Source organism: Dermacentor albipictus, chromosome 3 (assembly GCF_038994185.2).
Source record: "Dermacentor albipictus isolate Rhodes 1998 colony chromosome 3, USDA_Dalb.pri_finalv2, whole genome shotgun sequence".
Taxonomy (NCBI): domain Eukaryota; kingdom Metazoa; phylum Arthropoda; class Arachnida; order Ixodida; family Ixodidae; genus Dermacentor; species Dermacentor albipictus.
This window is the reverse complement of record NC_091823.1, coordinates 162,566,707-162,585,967: the sequence shown is the minus strand read 5'-3', so window position 1 is coordinate 162,585,967 and position 19,261 is coordinate 162,566,707. Positions and strand designations below refer to the sequence as shown.

The following is a 19,261-nucleotide window of genomic DNA, read 5'->3' as shown; positions in this document are numbered from 1 at the left end:
GAAATATATTTTTTGCAAAGATTTAAAGTAGGCATAGTGCAGCTTCTCGCTCCAAGGGGACTGTTGCTGTCCAAAACATTTCTTAAAGCATAAGGGAAACACCTTTTATATCCTTCAATTATTTACTGTCGTCTAATTAAAGAATCCTACATCCTAATTTGTTCAAGAAAGTGTAGCTTGCCGTTAGCATATTGAAATAAAGCTGTAGACGAAAACTCGGCAACGAAAAAATACACACTACCTTTATTCTGAAGCCCGAGATTATATCAGCGACCGATACACAATCGTATCTACAACAGTCTATATATCCCAGGAGTATAAGGTAAAAAATAGCCGAACATTTTCGGTCTTTTCTATACGTGGAGTAGTGATTATACCTTCAGGACAACACACACGTTAAAAAGTAAAGCTTACATGGCCGACGATAAAGCCTATACTGACTAGCTAATAAATGCTAGAGTTAAAAAAAGTTTGGACCCAGGTAAAGCCTCTGTACAAATAATCCGACTGCTTGAGATGTGCCTGGAAAGAATCATACATTCATAATTGCATTGAGATTATAACACGCAAGGTGTATCCACGGGCAGCCTGACTGCTTTTTTTGCTATGTTCGAAGTCTTTTGGGGGCTCCACTTAAGCCTAGAGGTCTGTAAAACTTCTAAGAGGCTCTTAGAGGTCTGTAGCTTCCTCTGCTAGCCGGTTTCAGCGTTAAGAAGGAAAGTCGTTTCTGGTGAATAAATGACGTCTCTTTCCTTGTGTACAATATTGGTGACGATGCGTCTAAGCGGTGCTCTAAAGGCACACATTAAGAGGACAAAGGAAAAGATTTCAGATTAAGAATCTCAGTTTGATTCCCTTCTTTGTTCCGTCCCGCTCCATTGGCACGCTTTTACAGCAGTGTTTAAGCATGTAATGCCGAACGTATCCCATAGGCTACGTTGAGTTTGATGCTTCAAAATGCTTATAGAAGTACAGGATGTGTAATGCAAAGCCCGCAGTTTTGCTTTTTATGAGGTGGTTTGAACCTTTAGGTGTGATAAATTCAACGAACGAAGCTATAATTATCGCTATACTAAGCAAATTTTAACTCAACACTTTTTTGTACCTGCATTCTCCATGGTGAGAAGTGAACGCGAACTTTTCTATTTTTCGTTGATCTGGCATTAAAGGTTAAAACACATGTACCTATGCCAAACTATATGCTTTATACTATATCTGTGTAAAAAATCTGTAACCTAGCCTTACATTTTCTGCCGAAGGCAAAGCGCTAAAAGCTCATACAAGCTTGAGCGAATACTTGCAGCTGTTTGTGCAGGCCTGCACAAAACCATTGCTATTCCCTTAAATGGGAAAACGAGCACTGAAACAAACTTCATGTGCGGGTGCTAAATAGCACATTAAAATTGTTTATAGTACAGATATACAAACTAGACAGGTTGTCTGGTCGCAGCAAACCTCACTGGTTCATCTAGTAATTGGTTGCTTTTTAGGTAGATTAACCTACGACCTGTGAGTGAGTGTTCGGGCTTTGTGGGGCCCATAAATTGTAACATCGTATTTCGTAACCTATTGCCCAAAGCCATTAACAAACGCAAAGGCACGCAAGGAGGCGCTATTCTTCTTCGACGAGGCCTTCGTCAATCTCTTCGACGAGCCCTTCGTCGTCCATGCGTTCGACAACACCTTCTTCGTCGATGTGCTCGACAAGACCTTCTTAGTCGATGTCTTCGGCGAGACCGTCTCCGTCGACGTCTTCGGCGAGACCGTCTCCGTCGACGTCTTCGGCGAGACCGTCTCCGTCGATGTCTTCCTCAGGATTCCCGCCCGGCAATATGGCAGCGGGGAACATTTCGTTGGGAGGTTCCTGCGACACAGTGGGGAAGCACATGGCGAAAGTCAGCGTCAAAAGCAGAGATCCCGCTATTGCTGCGTGCTGCTTATGGATATGACCTACGCAGTCACGAGGAGAGTAGTGCGAGTGTAGAGCGATACTTAATTTAGGCCAAATCTTGATCATGCACATTGAGAAAATGAACCCATTCTACCGCGAAAACTCCAATTATTCAAGGAAGGTTCTTCGCAACAAAGGGAGAGGGAGACGTGTACTGCGTGGGAGAAATAAATCCATCTGATATGAATCTACTTTGTCAAAGCGAATCTTGAGAAATGTTGAGGAAATGCATGCATAATCAATCGTGTTCATTTTGGCAAACATTATCGATGGTGGCAAGGAAACATGCTTCTAATGGCTTGCGAAGCTTGTCTGAGGCAAATGTTTGTTTGAAGCGCCTGAAATAATAGACATATACGTCACACTTACAGCATCAGCAGAAATATCGAACGCATCACCAACAACGTGTAATTGACTTTTCAGTGCGTGTGCGTGCGCGCGTGTGTGTGCGTGTGTGTGCGTGTGTATCAGACAACGCCATGATGATCAGCCTATTTTTATGTCCACGCACTCTCCCAGCGACCCTCGATTACCCCTGTCTTGCGCTAGCTGATTGCACCTTGCGCCTGGGAATTTCCTAAGCTGATCACCCCGCCTAATTTTCTGCCGTCCTCGACTGCACTTCCCTTCCCTTGGCACCCATTTTGTAACTCCGATGATCCACCCTACAGATTACATGCCCCTCCTAGCTAAATTATTTACTCCTGATTTGAACTAGAACACCGCCTCTCCTCGTTTGCTGTCTGATGACGTAAATAGGCTTTTATTTTTCTAAACGTAATCTAGCCATCCTTTAATTTTGCCTTTGATTATATATTCGAAACCAGTATATCTGACTGATATTTCAAGTTTTTGTCAAATATTCACATTAGTCTCTATTCTAAAATGTCACTCTTCCAAGGCAAGTCATATGCTGTCTGAAATAATATTGCATGGCTGAACGAAAAATGGCGTTGTGCAAACATCCTTGATTCATTACGGATACAGCATTTATGTCTAAATCGATCGCTATCTTTACGACTTTAACAATATATTTTGATGAACTTTGTTTTTATTCTGTATCGTGACAGCGTATTTGTATTGTTTCAGGAATTCAGCCACCGTGTAATTAATTTAATATCAGACATTCTTATTACGGGGATTTGCTCCCTCCAACTCTGAATGGAACTTAAAAATTAAAATACGCGCCTAAATTTGATGAAAGAAAAACACCGTCCAAGGCTATTTCGCATTGGTCTTATAGTGAACAAGGCTTCCGTGTGGGAGTCGAGAGGTCTTAATTTTCCACTTAATGCTTTTTCTTGGTCGGCGTTCTGTTTTTTCATCATGCCGCTTCCCCACCAGAAGCGATTCCGTCAATAGATGGACTTAAAAACTTAAATTTGTACCGACAAAATTAAGATAAGTTGGGGCCAAAATGAACAGGTCTTCTTAGCAGCCCGCTGACGTTTTACAAGTTCTTGCTTTGAAAAGTGCGACTTCTTCACTCATGGAAATTAGTTTTAAAATTATCAGCTTTCTATGTTGTATTTGTGGTAAGAAGTGAAGCTTTCTCAATGAAGCTTTCGTTGCGACTGACGGTGTGGTATTAGGTAATATGGCTTTGTTGCTTCAAAGCATTGCATTCATTTGCTGATAGGGATGACAAAAACGCGCTTAGATTCTCCGTAGGCGTGCTGCCGAAGCCCTCTTCTGAAAAAAAAAGACAAAAACACCTGAGTGCTTTTCTTGTGATTGTTAACAAATGTGTTATCCTTCATGTCCCTGACAAATATTTTTTTCTGCAGCACTCAAACGACATAAAGAATTTGCGAGCGAAAAGGGGAAACCAAGGAGTTCAATTTTTGTTAATCAGGACTATATAAAGCCACCAGAAAATCTTGCTAAGGCACACACAGGAGGAATTAACTGTAGTCAAGATGAAAATGTAGGAAATGATCAACAAGCGAGAACTGCAAGAGGAGAAAAATTTCAACGATGATTACGATACACCCTAATGCGAAATTTGAGCGCAGCTCTGTACGCGTTTTCGTTTCGCTAAATATTGAGGCAAAGAATTTAATAGAGACATGTACCAGAGTCGCCCATCGTCGAAAATATGATTTGCGAGTCAAGCGCGTCGGCTTTTATGCATGACTCTTCTAAAACGCTCCAGTGCAATCGCTGGCGCAGCGTGGCTTCCAGAAAGTGCTGTGCAATTCGCGTCAGGCATGCAATCAGATTACAAAACAATCGTAAACTATGACAACCGAAAAAAAATTACCGACGATTACGTTACTTCCTAATGCGAAATTTGAGCGCAGCAAATAAGCTGTTTCACCTTTTCGATAGATTGACGCAAAGAAATCGAGCAACACATGTATGCGCTATCACAGAATTTTTTTTATTTTTCACACGTATTCCTTTAACAAAGACTCCACTAACAGTTCTTGACAGTCATGAAGGAAGCTTTGTGGTCGGAGAAATAGACTGATATATGTTCGACTTGGTACACCAATGCTTGATTCTCAAAGACGAGATCTATACAAGTGCCTCGCGAGGTTGTCACAGCCGTGGGACGCGTTACGAGCGAGAGGAACGGGATGTTCTCCCGCATAAGTGTTAAGAAATTGCTGTTTGTCTTTATGTCAACATTAAAGTCCCCCACTACTAACATCGGTGTGGATCGATGGACGGTTAATGCGAGTTGCAGGAAGTGCACGACGTCTTTCGTGAGTGCGGTAGCGGACTCACGAAAGCGGTATCAGTCGGGCGCTGCTAGCACTGGGGCGATGAAAGGGGGGCGGAGCTGGTTACGAGGCCGACGATAACGCCGACGACGACGCGAAACCCAGGAACGGACGCCAAAGAGCCATTTGTGTAGCCAGCCCTTCTCCACAGTCTCTCCTCCTCCCTTCCATCATCCTCCCTCACCCGGAGAGCCGACAGCGCGCATGCGCGGCGGCGGAGCAGATTCGTCGGCGAGCTGGTTACGAGGCCGACGACAACGCCGACGACGACGCCGACGACGACGCGAAACCTAGGAACGGACGCCAAAGAGCCATTTGTGTAGCCAGCCCTCCTCCACAGTCTCTCCTCCTCCCTTCCATCATCCTCCCTCGCCCGGAGAACCGACAGCGCGCATGCGCGGCGGCGGAGCAGCAGATTCGTCGGCGAGCTGGTTACGAGGCCGACGACAACGCCGACGACGACGACGACGCGAAACCCAGGAACGGACGCCAAAGAGCTGCGCTCTAAAAAGCGCGAACGAGACCAAACTAAGCTTAACCAAACATGCGCGAGCTAGAGCTGAAGCGAGCCGACATTATTACGAAACAAGCGGTCCGGCTGAGACCACACACGTACGAGTACGCATCGAGCAGTCGGGCGCGACCGCACAACACCAGTTCCCCGCGCACATGTCACTGAAGGGGCCGCTCCCATTGGTCTCTGCTGTTCGCGGCTCGCTTCTTTCATCTCCCACTCCGCATTCGTTCTTTTAGCTTTCGCTGCGCTCGTTCGCTCGGTTACGCCACCGCCGACGCTCGCAGCAGAAATGGGCTCAAGAGCGGCGGCCTAAAAGATGACGCGCCGCCGTTGGGAGCCGAACCCACAGCACCCGTATTACAGGGGTGGAGGCTTCGGCGAGTCGGTAATGGTACATGGCGGTGTTCTTATCACCACATTAACGGCTTTAGCAAAAGTACAGAGGAAGCTTTTACTACACACTTAAAGCGTACATCCTTTGGGGCTTTTCTTGTCCCACAAGAATAATTGTCATCTGCCTTGTTAGCGTTTCCTTTTTCCGAAATTGGGCGCTCGCTACTTTCCTGTCGAGAATGCTGTGTCAAGCTGATAACGCGTAAGTCGTTCGTGACTTGGAAGTACCAGGATCGCAGCGTTAAAGAAAGGAAATGCGGGCAAGGCAGATGACAATTATTGTTGTGGGACAAAACACAACCCAAAGAGTTACATTTTTGAAGAGTCTAAACCAATTTATGCGCTACGAAAAACACCGTCACGTATCTGCATTATGCATGCGTCGAACTGCCTTGTGCTACGACTTTGGCTATCGATCCTGCCGCTATATCTCGGGTATGATAAGTATACACTCTACATTCTAAAAAGAGTTTACACGCTTTGAACCGTACACTCTTAGGCAAAATTACATTCTTTTGCCGCACAACAACAATCGTAATCTGTCTTGGCCGCATTTCATTTCTTTAAAGTGGCGAGCCCGGTACTTCCCAGTAACGAACGGCATGCGCATTATCAGCATGACGCAGCATTTGCCGACAGGAAAATAGTGGGTGCGGCGTTTTCAAGAAAGGGAACGCAAGCAAGGCAGATGATGAATATCGTTGTGTGGCAGATATACAACCCAAAGGGTGTAAATGTTTTTAGACTGTAAAACAGTTGCACCCTTTCGGATGTATATTTCCCACACAAAAATAATCGTCATCTGCACTGCCCACATTTTTTTTTGTAACCCTGCGAGCCCGGTACATCCCAGTCCCTAACGGCATGCGCGTTATCAGCAAGACAGAGCATTCTCGGCAGGAAGGTAACGAGCGCCGAGTTTTCAAGAAAGGAAACGTAAGCAAGGAGATGACGATTATAGTGGTGGGACAAAGATACACCCCGAAGGGTGCAACCGTTTTAAGAATGCGCTCTTGAACAAATGTACACCCTTCGGGGTGTACACTCTAAGAACAGTTTACACCCTTTGGCTTGCCCCTTCTGCCACACAAAAATAATCGTCATCTGCCTTGATGCGTTTCCTTTCTTTATCGCTGCGAGCCCGGAACTTTCCAGTAAGGAACGGCACGCGCGTTGTCAGCATAGAACAGTTTACACCCTTTGGAGTGCCTCTTCTGATAACGCGCGTGCCGTTCGTCACTGGAAAGTTCCGGGCTTGCTGCGATAAAGAAAGGAAACGAATCAAGGCAGATTATTTTTGTGTGGCAGAAGGGGCAAGCCAAAGGGTGTAAACTGTTCTTAGAGTGTATATTTGCCACATAACGATAAGCGTCATCTGTCTTGCTTCCGTTTCCTTTCTTGAAAACGCTGCGCTCGTTACCTTCCTGTCGAGAATGCTCTGTCTTGCTGATAACGCGCATGCCGTTCGGGACTGGGAAGTACCGGGCTCGCCGCGTTAAAGAACGGAAATGCGGACAAGACAGATGACGATTATCATTGTGTGGCAAGATACGATTCAAAGGGCGTAGTTGTGTTTCCGTGTATGATCAATTAGGCAAAAATTTTACTATTCACAATAGGGCCAAGTGAGCTTCACTGCGTTGTAAGGGGGTTCAGAAACGAATGATACGATATTTTTTTTTTTTTGGCAACGTACATGCTGCTTGGTGAGTCTTTCCAGCGTTTAAAGAAAACCCGCGAAATATGAATGAAAACCACGTGACTGCCCTCGTGTACTATCGTATTTCAGGGCTCTCAACCGTGCGTTGAGCCTATCGCTTATCAGGGACGACGGCGCTTCCTTTCCGTGGGCCACCGCCAAAGATGTTGACGCACTGTGAAGTCCATGCCTAGAGCCGCGGCTGCTCACTTCGCCACGGCCAGTGGCGAAGTGAGCACGACGCGCGTCTAGGAGCGGCTCCAATACGAGAGCACCTGAACGCAGTCTCCTGGTTTTATTTCATATTTTGCGGGCGTTCTTTATACGCCGAAAACAATCGCCACGCAACATGTACGTTGCCACAAAAAAATTACATCGGTCGTTTCTGACTCCCCTCTACAACGCAACTACGCGCACGTGGCCCTAAAGTGAATTTTAGAAAAAGCGTAAAAAATCCTACCTAATTAACTGATTCAGCGGAATATAAGAAACACATTGAAGGCCACATGATGGCAAACCATATGCCATTAGTTTCATTCACCTGCGGCTAAGCACTTTCAAAATTAGTGGCTCAAGTTGCGTGAAACACCCCGTGTATGTGTGTGTGTATATATATATATATATATATATATATATATATATATATATATATATATATATATATATATATATATATATATATATATATATATATATATCCTCCTCAGTTCCGGCTATGGGACATTTTTCCAATATATTGCACATCAAATACTCCGCCACTACCCAGGCCGCAGTATGTTTTAGCCCGTACAACCGAATTGTCCAATATTTTAGACACCTACTAGCGCCGCCAATAAAGTTTTGTTGAAAATGCATTAGTAGTTTGGCCACCAGAGGTGCTTGCAATGGCGGCATTCAGCAACACGGCTTTCTACGACGACCGAAGAAAAAGTAAGTTCTGTTTCTCATACTTTATCGCTCGTTCTTTCTCTGTGATGAAATTTTGATTAATAAACTGATTATGCACTTTTAAAGGCATTTTTCATATTAAATTTGCCCTTTGCTACAGCATACCCACTACCCCCAAAACGACCGGTTAGAGTTCCAGTGTCCAATATATTGGACATCATACTGCAGTGCTAAAACAGCTGATAATGGTGAAATGCTGAAATTCAATTTCGTCTCTGCAACGTAAGCATCAATTTGTGAAAAGCTCACAGAAATCTGCACTTTAATGCCCCTCGGAACTCAGGAGGATATATATATATATATATATATATATATATATATATATATATATATATATATATATATATATATATATATATATATATATACACACACACACACACACACACACACACACACACAAGACAGTGGCCGGATCGACAGCCATCACCTGAGCACAAGTGTCTCGCATAGGTGGCGAGTTACCTTTGTCTAAGTTCATTTCTGTTTTCTTCATTATTTTCTACATTTTAATTTCATACACAGCTAATTACTCCAATGCATCCCTTGGCTTCATTGTCTGCTGGCTTAATATGGTGAAACCGGATGCAGTGACATGAACTTCCGCTCTGAATACCTAAAAAGAAACACACTTTTGCTCTGAGTCTTTTCGTTGCTTCGCAGTTCCTTTTTTTACCAGTCTTTAGTATTGATGCATTGTGTTTACATTGAAAAAAAATTGTAGGTAATTTAAACGAACGAATTCTTTGACCCTGGCACGAAATACGGCAAACACTGTATTGCTTTTAGAAACGCGACGATTCACTCTAAAAAAATTCACTCTAAAAAAGCCGGCCTTCACAAAAAAGCACTTCTTGCTTTGAAAAAGTTTTTCGAAGGCACAGACATATTAAGCAAATATTAAATTTCAGTTCCTCCTAATAAGCTAAATGAGAAATATAAATGTTGTTCTGCGTACTAAATTGATTTATGTCGTGATCGTGTTTTTCACGATATGTATAATTGCGTCCTATGTTTTACTGTGTATAAAGTGTGTTATGTCTTTTGGACATACAAAATATTTCATTTTATAGATGCGCATGTGTACTTAACTCATGCACAAAACTGCGATTCATGTACTGTTAGACTGCATTGCGTTTATAGATTTAATTTTCTACTGAGGGTCAATATTTTGTGGCATTAATCAATTTTTTGCGCATATTTGTTTCTTTTCCTAAGCGACAAGGAGCAGCCGGTGCCGCCATAAATGCGTCAACCTCTCGTAGTAATTATTTCAATCACAAATAAATCATGTCTCGACTGCCCAGCATATATCGCCCCCCAATCACGACGTTCACCTCAAGCGTTTTGAAAAATATATTGCTAACTTATCCGGGCATCCACGCAATCACTAAATAGAACTCCCAAAAACAAACATTTTTAAGTTTTTTTATTCAATGTTTAAATCATTTATAGCTCCTCCGTAAACACTCTACTATGTGCCTCGCTCACGTCCACACGTATTTAGGCTCTATACATATAGTTTTTTTTCTTTACACTGTGTCGGACTTTTGCAGCTCATTTCTAAATCACGAAAATACTGCGACTCAGTGGCGTAGCTAGGTCGTCCGGCACCCGGGGCCCTTAGCTCTTCTGTCACCCCCCCCCCCCCCCGGGTGTACTCGAGGAAGGCGAGGGTATCGACAATTTTCGGGTGTCTTCAGACATATATGACACCCCCCCCCCCCCCCCCTACTGGCCCCGTGCACCCGGGGCCCACGGCCCCACGGCCCCCCCTGTTGCTACGCCACTGCTGCGACTGCAGCCAGTTGAGAAAACTAAGCTATTACCATAACTTATGGGGAGGCGATGCTCGAAAAAATGGAGCTGATAAAATTTGATTAGATTTGGTGCTTGCACTATTATGTGGAAGCTTGGGTGAACTGATGGTTTAATTTAGGCTAAAAGACAGCGCAGACTTACTGCGCAAAAGAATGCTCGCGAAACATGCATGTGTGTATACCTTAATTTACATCGGTTATAGAAATCATGAGCAGGAACGCCACACAAAAAAGAAATTGAAAAAAGAAATTAATAATCTGAACGTCATCGGCAACGTCTAACTGCCTTTGTGCATAACCTACGTGGGGTTAGAAAAGGTGATTCGCTTACTCTGAAGCGGAATACCATTCATACTTAGTCCAGAAAGATTGAATTTATAAATTGCCTGACGAGAACACAGCTTCCAAATGCCAGAACATATACTGTATATACATCGTGTAGAATATGGCGCACCAGTAGCCGCAGACAAACTTAATTCTATCGACAGGTCATTGTAATGACACTGATTCGGGTGGCGAAGCCCTGCTACTGTACCCAACACAAACGGGTACAAAACAGTACCCGTTTTCAACTCGCCCTCGACGGCACGCTTTTTTTTTCTTAATCCACAGCGATAAAAGCGACATTGCAGGCCACGCGGTGCAGTTAATCACAGAGTTCAAGTTGGTAAAGTTTTTGCATCGGCCTTTTTATAATACTACCTCCTTGTTGCTTCAGCTGACAGAACTTTTGTGATAACGAACTCTTCCGTCTTGTGTCATAGAACAGCGGAAAAGTGTCGAGCTCGTAGTTGTGGGGCCATGGGTTGAAATATCGTTGGGGGAATCCTTTTTAAAGGTTGCTGCGTCATTTTTCTCTTTTGACGTCTTTTGTCCTATGCTTCACCACCACGCTTGACACGAAGGGCTACAGCCAAGGGGAGCGAAGCGACCGGTTGCGTAGCCCAGGGAGTGGGAGGGGCGGTGCTTGGATAGATGCCGCTTTAGCGGCCGCTTACCAACGAATAATGACGCGTTGTTACGTTGTTACTGAGCGCCTCAGTGACTAGTCTCGTGACTACGAAATCAGCAGGTAGGAGTTGCAGCAGATCTCAACAACGTCTTTGGCCATCGCTTCCACAAGTTATCTGTAAGGAACTTCCGGTAGGCATGTCGACGAATGGCATCGCTCGCCTCGAGTTGCCGATGACTTCAACCAGGCTATATGGTATGGTAGTGAGCCGGCGTCCAATTAATATATCGGCAGGCGTCAAAGGGCACGGTTCTGCTTCGTCTGTATGAACAAAAATTACAAGCCTGGAATTGATCATTCCGACCTCTGTCTGCACTGTCCTAATTTCTTGGTAGTTGAGGGAGGCGTTCCCGAGAATAGTGCTCAGCGGAGCTCTCACTGATCGAGCCAGTCGCTCCTACCATCGTCCCCACCATGGGGCATTGGGCACGATAAATTTCCGTGAGATCCAGTTGTTGAGATGCCTCGCTACGTCCTTTTCTCCGCACATCTGAAAGAGCCACTTTTGGTCAGCTTATGTTATTTTGAAAGGTCCGTGCACTGTCCGAACAGATGAAGCTAGACAGTCCTATTCGGCTGATAAAACGCCGCAGGCACAATAGGAATGCCTCATACATCATGCTGCAAACGAGCTCCAGGTGAAATGCTCTCGAAACAGCGCAAGTGAAAAAGTGCAACATAACAATTGTAATCGAGAGTTGGAAGCCCGTCTCATCGGGATGCGAAATGATAGAGAAAGACGTACGCAGCCAAGTAAAACTTACTAAGAGACAAGACGGTTCGGCGTCTTCTCTAACATGCTGCTTTCCGTGTTCGTCTTGTGTCCTTGCTAAGAGTGGGCCGGCGAAGTCTCCACCAACAACTTCAACAATGTTAGCCAGCGTTATCCGATCACTTGGTAAAGGTGCGCTTGAAGCGCTTTCTGCGGTGGCTGCGAAACATTTGTACGCGTAGCGCCTATGTATCATTTTCTTGTCTAGGACACCCGCTATACAAATCCAGTACTCTCTCTCAGCTGCGTAAGCGCCTCGCGCATTCCACCTTGTAATACTTTGTGATGAGCTCTTAGGAGTAGCAGAGTAGAGCAAGAACGATTTTCTCGAACTGTTATTAAAGCCTTTATTCCTGGCAGTGCATTCATGAGCGAGAGCCGTCCGCCGACTCTGTTAATACGGTTGGTGTCTATTAATGGGCGGAGATCGACGATACGTCACATGGGTCCCACTGGTTGTCCTCGTGCTATGCAGCTGAATTCTGTAGAGAAGTCCTTGCGTTTGGGCGTACTTCACCCAGTAGTGTATAGCACCAATGACTTCTGTCGCCTTTAGGTGGGCAGTCTTTTGTGTCTTGTTCCTGCAACACCCGTAAATCTTAACACCCAGACTGTTTACTAAAAGGCTCAACTGGACTGAAGACTATCGCTGCCGGTGCTACATGAACTGCTGCTACATCACTTCTGAGAGTGTCATCAACGTCCAGTGAAGTGAACTGCTGTAAAGGTCACTTGTCCATTGGTCCGTGCAGCCGTTCATGATCATGCCAGCATTTAGAGCTAGAAGTCATTTTGTCAAGTCCTGCGCCACGCGTCAGCACATGAGGGATTCTTCAATCCGGGGCAATATTTCCGCCCGTATGGTTCTCTTCTGCATGTAATCTACGTGATCCGATTGGCCACGAACTGCTTCCATTTTGTGCAGTCTCGAATCCTCGACAATACAATCAAAGAGTCGGTGCACATGGCGTACTCCAAGTGAATGCTAGTAAGTGCACTGGTCAAGTAGGTTGGCAGTCTAGCGTCAAGAAGTTCCAAACGTGGTGCCGTTGTTCCCCTAATACTAGCCAGACATGAATTGGCGATCAACAACATGGGTCGTTCGGCCACGTCTATCAAGGCGAAAATCGCGGCTCCGTACGCATGTAAGCTGGCGTCGCAGACGTGCAAGTGCAACACGCTGCGTAAATTTTATCGTCTTTCATGATAGCGAGGAACCGCTATATCTGGAAGATGCGGATGCTTTCGGACCCAGCCTTGCATTCTTCACTAAGGTTCCCGGGCGATTTTCTATCCCAGCTTTCTCCTTGTTTCCACAGTTTTTGGAGTAATATCCACATGGCGATTGTGTACAATGGCTACGTGTCTTCCGAATTTCTTGAATGAGGCAACGAAATTCCATTGGAGTTTCCTTGATGTCCTGGCAGACGTGAGGAATCTCCGTGGCGCTCAGCACATCCATCATGTGAGAAAACTGACTCCGTAAGCGCAGCTTCCCTATTCGTCGTGTTTCGGCCGCCTAGTCTGAAGTGCTGGCGAATATGTTGAGGGCTATTTAAGTAAACACAGTAAATTTTAGGCACAGGTGTCTTTACAGAACTTCGGTAACAAAGGCACGTTGGCGGCCACCATAGACGTAGCGACGTGTGTTGCCATTGATTGCCCAAGCTCGCAATGTTCGGAAGTAACAAGCGTTCAATTAGTCATTACTGTGTCATCGCACTCCTACAGATTTGCAAACGGTCGTACTTGCGCTGTCGTTCTTGACGCCTTGCAAGGAGCTGTGAGCAATTCTTTGCGGGTCACACATACTTGAGGCGTGGCAACCTCTGCACCTCGAGCAAGAGATCCTTCGTATGCTGTCGCGTGCCCAGTGACCTTTGACTGTAAACTGAAAACATCGTTTATCGCTGGATTGCACTTGTTTCATCTGCGTCAGGGCCATACCATTAGGGCACGCTTCTGTAGTGCGCTGGCCTGATGTGCAGAACACACAAACACCTTCTTGCATCTATGAGAATCGCGAGCCGAGTTCCTATGGATAACAGAAAAAACAGACTTCTAGTTAAGACCGCGAGATGGATGGCTCGAAGCAAGTTGACCGCCGCTGTGTCGCACGTTACTATACAAGTAAACACTCTTTTCCACGCTCACAAGTTCGGCACGGAGGAGCTTGTGTAGGCTATCTAATCCATAAGAAGAGACAGCGTTGTATGCTGTGTCACTCAGCTCGTGTGGCGCAGGTACTATGTAGCAAGCTATGACGTCTAGCGGCAATGCCTGCAGAAGGATGGCGCACAGTATCGATGAAAATGACGTTTTTTTCATCCCCGATAATTCCAGGCCTCGGATGTTGACGAGTACGTGGTCATTTAGTTGTCCGGGAGCACTGCTGTGTCACCATATGAAAGAACTACGAGTCAGCAGGCGCAACCTTGCGAAGTATTCTTGCTCCTAGCGCGCCTCGTCCCCGAAGCGCTTCTCCAGCCTAGCTATTGTGTCCTGGTAATGTGCTTGTGTTGTCGGAAGGCCCGCAACCACTGAAGCCACGTCTCCTGTTAGAAACAGTCGTAAATAATGAAATTACTCTGTGGCCGTAAAACTTGCATTGTTATGAGAAATCTCAGCGGATCGCTCCCAGAATTCTCAGCGGATCGCAGAATCTCAGCGGATCGCTCCCAGATCGTTCCCAGAATAGCTTGGCTCCCGCTCTTTTCTACAGTGGAGCGACCGGCTGAGTAGTCGAGTCCTCAGCTGCGAAGGTCATCGTACTTCAAATGTGGTCCCGCCTGCTGTTGATCTCAGCAAGCACGCGCGTCGCGTTGTCTTCACACTCGAGGGTTGTTTCGTATTTGGTTTGGAAGTCTTCTTCCGTGATGAAACTCTCAGTAGTTCCGCATTCATCTTATTGAGTTTATAATTATTTATGTTAAGCCTTCCGTAGATGGAGTCGAGCTGCTAATGCGTTGCAGAGTCGTTACGAAAGAGGGCACTTGCCTCGTTGGTGTTCCGACTGTTCAGGGATCGTCCTGAAGTCGCTTCGTCTTGAGCTTGCCTGTCGTCAACCACGCAACTCGTAGCCGTCCAAACGTTCTTCCGGTGTTTCAGCACCAAACTTGAATACGGCGTACCAGTAGCCGCACACAAACTCGATCCCGTCGACAGGTTAAACAAAAGGCGTTTTAATGACGCTGACTCGGACTGCGAACCCCTGCTAGCAGTCAGCAGTCTCCGTCTTTTCATCGTGCTAGACCACTCACTTCTTTCCTTGACCTGCACGTCACTTGCGCTAAAACAACACGTCGTATGCTTTCTTCTGGATGACCTATCCGCAGAGGTCTGCCACTAAGTTTACTGAAATTACGGCTAGGCTTACTTGGTTTTCGTGCCCAAAGTGGAAAGGTGAGTGCTCAATCACAGACCTTTCATTGTTTTGATCATTGCTACGTGACCACCTGGTCTTAGTTGTTTTGCAACGCAAAATATGTCGACAGCAAGTAAATAACACGAAAGAAATTAAAATAAATGAAGTAAGGAAACTAACTGCTAGGCCTTTGTCTGGTAATTAGCGCAGTGTGATGTCAAGATGTTCGTCCCCTTCATGGCTTAGAATTTTCTTCATTCCACGAGCTCTCTGACCGCCGTACTGTACGCTTAGGTGACGCTAGTTTTCAATTAGCATGATAAGGCGCTGATCTAGGAAGCTGTCGTGCAGAAATATTTTTTTTTGCCTGCAAAGCTTTGTGCGTTTTACAATCGTGTTCGACCACTTCATCCCAGCAAGTGCATCATTGTGCCGCATCTAAGGACAGAGTGCTGCGAACGTGCACGCTCACTATGTTCCGCTTGACGCTTTTTGATTTGCCAAAAGATACGCATCAAACTACAACACGGAAAGCTCTCAAATGTGGCAGGTGTCATTCTCGAATGTTTACTGTATTTATTTAGCTTGTTCTCTTTCTTCGGTGTTTGTGTACGGCTGCGATATTGTGTTTGCTATGACCATGTAATGCTCGCACCGCCGGGAACTGACACTCGGCCAAGATTGCGTGCCTTCGGCAAGCCCATAACTTGTGCACTGACAAAGAAATTGAAATAATTTACCTACCATTACTTCAGTTTATATGGCAAAGAGATAACAACAGTTTATGAGCCCAAGACCGTGCCAAACCCAAACACAGTGAATTCAATGCTTTTGTCTTCCATCTTTTGTTCCATCTTCAAGCGCTCCCATTTCACCTCTAAGACATCTGACCAGACACGCTCAATATGCACTTTCCTGACTATTTCCGCTGTAGTTTGATTAGGGAAAGTAGTAAGCAACGGCCACTCACAGGAAGCGTAACCCAGAGGTGATAGTACCCGAAAACGTTGGCGTAAAAGCAAAAGAAGGCGAGATCAAGTCGATCGGCCAGGGTCACCAAGAGAAGGAATGCGTGCTGCACTGTGGCCAGATCTGGGTCATCGAGGGCCTGAAAAAGAAAAAAAAATAACTAATCAAACGCTTAAATTTAACCGGGCACATTGAGATCGCATAGGGTCCGCTTCATTATATGTAACAAGAAATAAAATGAGCTCGGAAAAACATTAGCGCAGCCGACAAATGTGCTAGCTCATTGATTCAGTAGATCACTTATGATTGCATGCGTTTATTTTATGCCTGTTTTCCTCATTTGTACTACATATGCTAGGCGGCAAATCACCCGGGTTAAAAAAAATTCACGGACGATTATGATACTCTGTATACTAAATTTGAGCGCCGCTGCATACATATGTGTTTTCACTTGCCGATATATTGACGGGCGCGGACAACCCGCCTCGTGCGGCACGTTCTGTCTCGTGCACCATCTCGGAGCGGTCGCACCCGCCGAGCCCGTCTTGCGTGGCACTACGGTTTTCTTCTCACGCTTTCGCCATACCCTCCTCCACCGCTTTCCCACTCGCGCTCGCTTCGCTATCGCTCTTTCATCCCTCGCTGCGCTTTGCGTTCGCTCTTTCATCCTTTGCTGTGCTCGTTCTGAGACTCCATCGTGCTAGGCGGCCTGAAGGATCCTTGCCAACCGCGTGGTGGTAGCTTACCACTTCGAAGTGGCTGCCGAATACGTGAGGCCGAAATTTCACGGTAGCGCAAATGACAGCGAGGCGCTGTTTCTCCGTCCTGGAATAATTCGTTTCCGCTGTTGACAGTGACCGGCCCGCGTAAGCTATTACGCTTTCAACTCCGTTCTTCCTTTGAACTAGCGCGGGACCGAGGCCTATGGTACTTGCGTCGGTGTGGATCTCCGTATCGGCGTCTTCGTCAAAGCATAAAGAAATTCCATGGCCCGAATTTTCCCTAGATATAAACAACATGCCTTGTTTAGCTCACCGAGGACACTAGAGAAACAAACAACCGATCCCGTTATATACCCTTCAGTCACGGCATACACGTTTGTGAACGCGACTTATTTTTGCCATAACTATGCAGTGATAGCAAGGAATAGACAATTAGCATTAAATTGCACGTTCTGATTTCTTAAAATACACCCTTCTCACCTCTGAGTCAAATGTATGGCTTCACACGACCACTTTCATTAAGGTACTACCGTCTTTGACGGGGCGTTTGAAGTGCGACGTTTCGGTAGTAATCGCGAAAGATTATTTCTTTCCTTGTTTTAATGCTTGTGTCCAATAATTAGGCTCTGCATGTGATTCGAGCGGGTGATTCAATTTATTGGAGAAACGCTGCGTAACTGATGGTACAATAAATGATTATTTAATTACCATGTAATTATGACGGGTCACTATCAAGTGCGGACTCATTCTCTCACCTTGACTTGTTTTCTGTATGTAGTCTCCAGGCCGTTGGGATAAAATTGCGTAAATTTCACATTTATCGACAGTAGATCGTAATTTGTGAATGAGGGTATTTCACGAAAATACATGAAAACACGAGGGTTTAGTCATTGTCTGCGACACTTGCATGTAAAGCAGGAAAGTGACAGCTTCGCAACGCATTGCATTTAAAATCTTTCTACTTTCACGAAATTTCAAGCTCGCATCTCGTGCGTTGTTCTAGGAAACATTGCTATTAGCGGCAGTATGACACCCTGTAACGCTTAAATAAGTAGCTTTCAACAAAGGCAGTAATGAACCTACACAGAGTAAACATGTATCTCTCGTCAGTCGGAACATAGTTTCGTACGTCGAATAAATAAAAACACTGTGCCCGTATATTTTGCCGAGGATACCGGGGGGAAACAACCAAATGCCGTGGAGAACGCATAAAAATTGAAATAAAGCGACCAGCCAGTTACTGTTTCCAGAGTACACAGTGTAAATTTTTGGTACACATCACCAAGAAGCGGCCCTCAATTTTTAGAAATATGAAATATCTGCTGCGTTTGCTCCTGCCGGAAGGAAGTGATATTGTAGCTCTTATTTTGAAACAGCCTGAAAATGAAATCGTCAGTGAGAAGTGGCAAATGTATTTAGAAAAAATTCAAGTCAGTGTTCTATTGATATTGAAAAGACTGTGCGAGTTCGACCAAGGTCATTTTCACCAGCATAATTATGGTAAGTACCGATTACAGAAATAAAATTTGACAGTTACACCTGTAGGAAGTTCAATTATATTTCTGATCGTGATAAGATACTAAGGCTGCAACGCTGCGACGGACACAGATTAAATAGCTCCAGCATTTGATAATCCAACGATTTCAGGCCGTAAGGCGCGCCAGTCGTTGGGCGCGGCTGATTATAATACTTTATCCAGACCTCCCCCTCATCCGCAGAATAAATGTAACAAGCTGACTGTGCTTTAGAATACGGATATAGTGGTAGGAAAAAGCTGGACATGATGCAAGTTGCGCAAGCTGACAGTTTGTTAGGGTGGGAACTGCACAGCGCCAGGTGTTATCCGTAACGCGAGCGTGCATGGCGAATCTCGCGCGTCGTCCGCTATAGGGCGTCCCGAGAAGGCACAAAAGACAATCGTCGTTGTCCAAGCAGGGATATGCGTAGTAAACAAAAGCATTAAGAAAAGCACTAAGAAAGAAAATTTAGTGGCAGCTGTAGTTTTAATGGACTTTCCAGTGTGCAACCAAAAGTGCGAAAGCCCCCTTTCAAAAGCGAGGGGGGGGGGCAGATGACATACTTTGCCCCCCCCCACCTTTGACCGTGGGGGGGGGGGGTTGTGCCCCTTGCCCCCCCCCCCCCCGGTACATACGCCCCTGGCTGACGACATGGCCTAAGCACAGAAGCTCTTCCTAAGCGAAACGACATGTTTACGGTTGCAGGGTGAGTGCGGATGATTTGATCAGCTCTAGTACTGTTTGCAGCAGCCTCGGATCGTCTTCGAAATTCGTGGCAGGCTACAACGTCATCCAAGTAGACGAGACAATTCTGTCGCTTCAGTCCTGCCAAGACTGTCCATCGCGCG

The 19,261-nt window shown here is 45.5% G+C and overlaps 1 protein-coding gene across 1 annotated transcript in view; it reads right to left on the bottom strand.

The window, feature by feature from the left end:
- Positions 1-224: 224 nt before the first annotated feature.
- LOC135905174 (uncharacterized) overlaps positions 225-19,261 on the bottom strand; it is a 61,678-nt gene continuing 42,641 nt past the window's right edge. Inside the window, exons 4-5 of the mRNA XM_065436190.2 lie at positions 16,176-16,313; positions 225-1,864 (exon numbers count right to left, since the gene is read on the bottom strand). Of these exons, the coding sequence (XP_065292262.1) occupies positions 1,715-1,864; positions 16,176-16,313 (288 nt within the window). The 3' untranslated portion in view covers positions 225-1,714. The remainder of the gene's footprint in view (positions 1,865-16,175; positions 16,314-19,261) is intronic.